General features: G+C 19.4%; 1 protein-coding gene across 1 annotated transcript; it reads left to right on the top strand.

The window, feature by feature from the left end:
• The first annotated feature begins 429 nt into the window (after positions 1 to 429).
• LOC128952074 (uncharacterized) lies at positions 430 to 3041 on the top strand. Its single transcript, XM_054297407.1, has 4 exons — positions 430 to 440; positions 1035 to 2631; positions 2765 to 2880; positions 2942 to 3041. The coding sequence occupies exons 2-4, from the start codon at positions 1083 to 1085 to the stop codon at positions 3026 to 3028; spliced, it is 1752 nt and encodes a 583-aa protein (XP_054153382.1). The 5' UTR covers positions 430 to 440; positions 1035 to 1082; the 3' UTR covers positions 3029 to 3041.
• Positions 3042 to 8098: the final 5057 nt, after the last annotated feature.

Below are 8098 nucleotides of genomic sequence, written 5' to 3'. Positions count from 1 at the left end.
TTTATATATCTTTATATATCTTTATATATCTTTATATATCTTTATATATCTTTATATATCTTTATATATCTTAATATATCTATATATCATATGTACTGTATATATATTTGAAATTGGTTTTTCAAATTTTAAGACTGTGCCATAATTAACTGCATTTTATTTTATTATCAAAAATAATAATATAAAAATCGCTGTAATTACAGTATTATAAACAGTTTTTATATTATTGTAGTCATGTTTGTTTCTTAATAAAAATGTTAAATAATTATCAAAAAAAATATTTAATATACATTTAAAAAAGTAAAGTTATTAATTTTTAAATGTATCTAAAATTAATAAATATATTAATTATTTATATACAATTATTAATACAAATAAACTTTTAATAATTAATAATAATAAATATAAATAATAAAGAAGTTAAAAAATTCTATAAACAGGTAATAATTATTTGTTATAATCTATTCATTTATTAAATATAATATAATAAATATTGTAGAACAAAAACAATTACTATTATAATCTATTTAAAGTAAAAAATCTTTATTTTAGATCTAAAAATAACATAATTTATTCAGTTGATTTATATAAATTGCAAATAAATTAGACTATTAATTTTATTAATGTATACTTTTTATATTTTTAATTTTTTAAATAAAAATTTACCACTTTTTTTTATTTAAACAAAAATTGTTATGTTATTTTTAAATTAAAAGTATATATTTAATACAATAATGATCTAGTAATGAAAATGTACGTTATTTATTTATACTTTTTGTTCATTTTATTAATTCATTTTGTATAAAAATTTTAGAGACTAGACTTTTGATTTGATTGGGTAGAAATTAGAATTTTCTAATTGGATCATACATTTCTTGAGTTCGGACCTCTAGTTTTCTAGAATATTCTAGAAACACATTATGTTATATATATATATATATATATATATATATAGTATTCGGTGAAATACATGCTTTTAGTATATGATGTGTGCATTATAATTGTATTCATAAACAGTATAAAAATTTTTTTAGCTACAAAACAAAGTTGAGGGGATCACTTCCGAGGATTTCAAACAAAAAATGGACCCTTTAGTTGATAACAAAGTTGCGGGGATCGAGTCCGAGGACATCAAACAAAAGATTGGCTCTTTAGATGATAACAAAGTTGCAGAGATCGCGTCCGAGGACATCAAACAAAAGATTGGCTCTTTAGATGATAACAAAGTTGCAGAGATCGCGTCCGAGGACATCAAACAAAAGATTGGCTCTTTAGATGATAACAAAGTTGCAGAGATCGCGTCCGAGGACATCAAACAAAAGATTGGCTCTTTAGATGATAACAAAGTTGCAGAGATCGCGTCCGAGGACATCAAACAAAAGATTGGCTCTTTAGATGATAACAAAGTTGCAGAGATCGCGTCCGAGGACATCAAACAAAAGATTGGCTCTTTAGATGATAACAAAGTTGCAGAGATCGCGTCCGAGGACATCAAACAAAAGATTGGCTCTTTAGATGATAACAAAGTTGCAGAGATCGCGTCCGAGGACATCAAACAAAAGATTGGCTCTTTAGATGATAACAAAGTTGCAGAGATCGCGTCCGAGGACATCAAACAAAAGATTGGCTCTTTAGATGATAACAAAGTTGCAGAGATCGCGTCCGAGGACATCAAACAAAAGATTGGCTCTTTAGATGATAACAAAGTTGCAGAGATCGCGTCCGAGGACATCAAACAAAAGATTGGCTCTTTAGATGATAACAAAGTTGCAGAGATCGCGTCCGAGGACATCAAACAAAAGATTGGCTCTTTAGATGATAACAAAGTTGCAGAGATCGCGTCCGAGGACATCAAACAAAAGATTGGCTCTTTAGATGATAACAAAGTTGCAGAGATCGCGTCCGAGGACATCAAACAAAAGATTGGCTCTTTAGATGATAACAAAGTTGCAGAGATCGCGTCCGAGGACATCAAACAAAAGATTGGCTCTTTAGATGATAACAAAGTTGCAGAGATCGCGTCCGAGGACATCAAACAAAAGATTGGCTCTTTAGATGATAACAAAGTTGCAGAGATCGCGTCCGAGGACATCAAACAAAAGATTGGCTCTTTAGATGATAACAAAGTTGCAGAGATCGCGTCCGAGGACATCAAACAAAAGATTGGCTCTTTAGATGATAACAAAGTTGCAGAGATCGCGTCCGAGGACATCAAACAAAAGATTGGCTCTTTAGATGATAACAAAGTTGCAGAGATCGCGTCCGAGGACAAAAAACTTGCTGATCTCTCGATTAAAAAAAACAAACAGTTGTTGATCACCTTAGATGGTGTAACAATATTGGAAGCTACTTTAAAAGATGTTAAACTTGCATTGATCTGCGATAAAGATGCTAACAACGAGTTAAAGGACGGAAAACTATCTGATGTCGGAATAAAAAGCGGTAAATCATCAAAAGTGCAGTTTGAGATGGCAGAAGATTCTACTTCTATTTCAATAGGAAATAAGGGTTTAAGTGTAGAATCAGTAAATTCTTCGGCTAATAATTCAATAGATACGCCAACTGAGAGCGATACAGAACCCATTAAGATGGCCTTAATTTATTTTGATGTAGAAACTTATCAATCGGAAGGTATGCTTAAAAATTTTAACTCAATTTTGTGAAATTTTAAGACAAATGTAATAATTATATATATTTATATATATACATTTTATTATTCTATAATTTATTACTTTACTTACTTTAATTTATTAATTTGCATTAGGTGGCTATTTGAATAGATGGACAAGGATGGAACTTTTTTTTGTCAATAGCTATTTTATCATAATTGATAATTTACCCGGAAAATCTATGATAGATAAATTTCAATATATTGCAAAAGTATTTAATAACAGTTTTTAAATTTTCTTAATTTAATTAATAAAATTATTTTTTATTTTAGAGAATGTTTAAGAGATTGGGAATAGTGCGTACATATTCTGGTATTAAAAACATTTATTATCAATTTTGGTATAAAAATAATAACTAGTTTATACTCATAGCCTGGTAAAATATATTATAATAATATATAATGACTTTTAAATATACAATATTTGTTAAAATCGGGCTATAATTTAGACAGTATATTATTATTTTTTAAAAATTATAATTAATAATTATTAAGATAATCAATTCAATATTTTTAACTGTTAATTATAATATAAAATTATTGATATTTTTATTATTTATAATCCTTAATGAAACTTATTAATATTACTGTAATGAATTTTTTTATAAATAAATTGTATTATTAATGTTTCAATAAACTATTCAATTAATTAATGACTTTTTTTATAATTTTTATTATTGCATATACTATTATGGATTTTCTATAATTAAAAACATTTATTAAATTAGTTTATGGTAATATTTATAATAATTTGTAATAATTTGTAAATATAATTTTCAATTATGTTTTGATTAATCAATTTTAATTTTAACAGCGTACTTCTTATAAATATTTAAGTATTATTTATTTTTTATTAAATTCAAAATAATAATATATAAATAATAAAAAACAGAATTTGATTATTCATTTAATTTCAATATTGTAGTTAAGTTTTACTTATTAAACAAATCTAATAAAATTAATTATTATATTAATTATAATATAATTATTTAAATTTTTTTATTTTATAATTTGAAATATTTTTTTTAAACCATTTAAATAAAACTGTAATATAAGTTATATAAATTTTAATGTATTAATATATAATTATATTTTAGTATTATTTTTAGTTCTAAACGAAATCTCTTATTTAATTAAAGTTATTTTAATTAATATTTTTGTTATAAAAATTTATATAAATATTTATTTTCTAGTTCAAGGCAGTTAGCTAATTATATGTTTTTTAAAGCATTTATTATTACTATTAATTATTTATTAGTTAGTTATATAGATAATTATCAGTTTTTAGAAGTTAGATTTTAATATAAAAATAAAATTATAAAATTCAAATAATCAAAATGCATTTGATTACAAAAGTAATAATAATTTACAAGTTATAAATTATTAGTTTATGATTATTTGCTTTTACTAGTATTTAATAAAAATTATTGTAAACTTACTTAATTACTATAATAATTATGTAAAATATATAATTTATAAAATTATATAAATTTAAGTTTTAAAACAATTATTATATTACTAGTTTTAAAAAAACATCTAAATAATTTAGTTAATATTTAAATTTTTAAAAATAATTTAACTACATTTTTGTAAAACATTTTATAAATGTAATATTAATTAATAAATTATCTAATTTATTATAAAAGCTTCAGATATTTGCTTTTCATTTTATATTAATATTTTATTTTTTTAATAAAAAACTATTCTTATAAAATTAACAATTACTTACAATAAAATTTAAAAAGTTACAATTAATTTAATTATTTTTTCAAAAAATAATACTAAAATTCATATAAAAATAAAAATGTATTAATAAAAATATTTGTATAAAAAATACAATTGTTTTTTATAATATTTTAATACAAAATAAATTGTAACTTAAAATATAATGCTAAATTAAACTTGATTATTTAAATAATAATATTAATATATGTGGCCTAGATATTTTTATATTAAACAAGTATCTTATATATATAATGTTAATTATTACAATCATGGTTAATTGAAAAAATACACTTAAATTTAATAATTTTTAGTAAAATATTACTTAATAATTACTTAACTAACAAGATTATATACAGTATACATAATGTAATATATTATTATTTATATATATATATTACAATATTATATATAATAATAAAATAAATAACAGTATTATTTTTTATTTAACTGTAAACTTTAATTTATAATTATTTTTTTTAAAAAAATAATACTGATTATTTATTTAATTTCTATATATTTCAATATTTTATTTATAATTAGAAAATTTTTAAAACGTTTAAATAAAACTGTAATTTAAATTATTTGAATTTTTTTATATTGATAAATAGTTATATTTTAGTATTATTTAGAATTAGAGACACCATGAATATTTAATTAATATTTTTGTTTATAAAAAAAATCAATTTTTATTATATAAATATCTTATCAAGTCTATTAGTTAATTGAATGTTTATTTAAAAACATTTAATATTTATATTTACATTTAATATTAGCATTTAATATATAAATTAAATAGTTAATAATTAATAAACATAAATAATTATCAGTTGTTATAAGTTAGTATTTAAAAAATTATAAAATTTAATTAATAAAAATGTATTTTACTATAAAAGCTATAATAATTTTTTAATATAACTTTAACTCTTATTCTAATTATATAAGTAATAATATTAATTGCAAATAATTAATGTTAAAATATATTTTTATAATAAATTGTTTTTTTTAGTTTTATAAAATTTTTAACGAAACAAATTTTAAATTTATTGAAATTAAAAATTTCTAAACAAACTTATTTTAAATTATTCTAATTTTTATTATTTACATTTAAATATTAATTTTTATTATTTACATTTAAATATTAATTTTTTTAGATACAAATCAAATAAACAGTATTTAATTTTCTAATAATAAAAATCTAATAGTAAAAATCTAATAATAAAAAGTAACAAAATATACTATTAATGATTAATTTATTACTATTAGTAATTAAATAATATTTAATGCAAAAAATAGTATATATTTATTTTTATTATAAATTATGATATATATATATAAAATTTTGTTTATGTTTGTTGCAAATAGTTATTAAAAATTAAATAGTAAATAAATATAGTTATAAAGTTTGTATAAATGATCGCCTATTAATAGAAAATATGTTTTTGCAATACAGTTATTAATTATTATTTTCTTTAAAAAATAAATAATAAAATTTAAGTAATAAAAATTTATTTGATATAAAAAAATTAATTAACTTATTGTAAAATTATATAAAGTAAAAAATAATAGTAAATTTTAGTAACATTATTAATTCAAAATTTTTTAAAATTTTAAAGTGTTTATTTTTAAACTATATACTATCGGCACTATTATGAAACATATTAACCAAAAAAATATAGTTAATTTTTATTTAGTATTATAATTGTTAATAATTTAAACTATAAAACAACAACGAAAAACTGTAACTTAAAATTTAATGCAAAATTAAAATTAAATATTTAAAACAAATTAATAAAAATTAGTGGTCACGAACGTTCCGTATAATATTTTTATTTTAAAATAACTAAATTTAATAATTTTTTATTTATATTTTAAATCTAGATATTAAATAATTAAATATAAATCTATAATATTAAAAATATTAAAATTATTAATTGAACAAATAAAAATATTAATTTAGTTAATAAAAATTTTAAAGTTATTTAATTAATGCTTATTTTATATTACTATTTGTTTTAAACAAAATTGCAACATAGTTATTAATAATTTAAAGTTATCTATAAAAAAATAATAATTATAAAATTTAAGTGATAAAAATTGTTTTAATAATAATCAAAATAAAAAAAAAGTTTTAAATTATTATTTTTTTTTATAAAAAAAATACTAAATTTTATTACAAATATATAAAGATAAAAAAATAGTATATTTAAGTATATTATTAGATAATTTGTTTAAAGACAAGTCTAAAGTAAAATATATTTTTTAAATAATAAACGGTTTTATTATTACAAACTATTTGTATCGATTTGGTAGTCAAATCGGGGATGGGGTGGGGGTGAAAAAATACAGTAAATTCTATTATGGTAGCCGTAACTATGCGGGGGTGGGGTATCTAACTAGTGGACACACAGTTTAGTCCAGATAAATGTCAACTAATATTACTATTATAACTGCTTTTATTAATCGGTTAATTAATAATACTCACATGTCAGTGCTATTATAAAACATATTAGAATCAAAAAAATAAATAAATATAGTTAATGTCTATTAGTATTTATATATTACTTATAGATATTATTATACTAATTAAATTAACTTAATTAATACTAATTAATTTATACTTAAATCAATATATATATATATATAAAGTTATTTACAGTTTATATTAATAAAAAAACGGCTACTTATTATTGATAGATAAACTATTACCCAGTTAGCTTATGGACACGGCTATTATTATTTGGTCTATACTATCGGCACTAATAGACAAACATATATTACCCCCAAAATAAATAATATACAATAGTTAAAATATAATTAGTATTAGAAAATTAATAATTAAAAATTATATAAAACAATAAAAAAGCTGTAACTTAAATTATAGTGACTTATTAAACTTTAATATTTTTAAAAATTAATAATAAGATTTAGTAAAGAAAATAATATCGTTTTTTTAATTTTTTAATATTAAACAATTATACTATATATATATATATATATTAATTTATTAATATATACCAGTGATAAAAGTTACAAATACTAAAAAAATATTTTTATTATAATTTATTTAAAGATTCTGGAAAAAAATTAAACATAATTACATATAAACTAGTACAAAATAATTAAAATTAGCATTGATAAATTAATAATGATATATAAGTATAATTTTAAATGTTATATGTGCCATAAATAATGTGTTAATTAAATGAAAAAGTTATCATGATAACATTTAGCTTTGATCACTGATAAAGTATACATTTATTATTAATCATTGTTATTTACAAATTAATTTTTTAAAATACATAAAATATAGGGTATATTCAACTTCATCTAAATATTTAATAATTAAATATAAAGTTTATATAAACTTTATAATTGAGATAGTAGTTTACAGTTTACAGTTTTTTTTACAGTAGCCGTAACTATGGGGGGAGGAGGAGGAGGGGTATCTAATTAGTAGACACACAGTTTAGTCCAGATAAATGTTTGACTACTATTACGGTTACAATTGTTATTATTATTGAACGGTTAACTTTAGCACAGTTAGCTAATGGTTACGGTTATCATTATCCGGGCTATTTTGAAACATATTACCCCGAAATAAAAAAAAATATAGTTAATGTTTAAGGGAGAGTATGAAAAAAAACAATTTTTCCCAATAAAAACAAACAATTGTTTGTTTTTTTTCGACCAAAGTATGAAAAAAAA

Source organism: Oppia nitens, unplaced genomic scaffold (assembly GCF_028296485.1).
Source record: "Oppia nitens isolate AA-2021 unplaced genomic scaffold, nextdenovo-longstitch-racon4-pilon3 scaffold1_pilon_pilon_pilon, whole genome shotgun sequence".
Classification (NCBI taxonomy): Eukaryota; Metazoa; Arthropoda; class Arachnida; order Sarcoptiformes; family Oppiidae; genus Oppia; species Oppia nitens.
This window is presented reverse-complemented; position numbering and strand designations above follow the sequence as displayed.

Bases quoted from the DNA above. Each gene is read 5' to 3' on its own strand.
- LOC128952074 (XM_054297407.1), top strand. From the start codon at position 1,083: ATGGACCCTTTAGTTGATAACAAAGTTGCGGGGATCGAGTCCGAGGAC. The intron at 2,632-2,764 runs GTATGCTTAAAA...AATTTGCATTAG, and splicing joins AGAAACTTATCAATCGGAAG to GTGGCTATTTGAATAGATGG. The intron at 2,881-2,941 runs GTATTTAATAAC...TTTTTATTTTAG, and splicing joins AATTTCAATATATTGCAAAA to AGAATGTTTAAGAGATTGGG.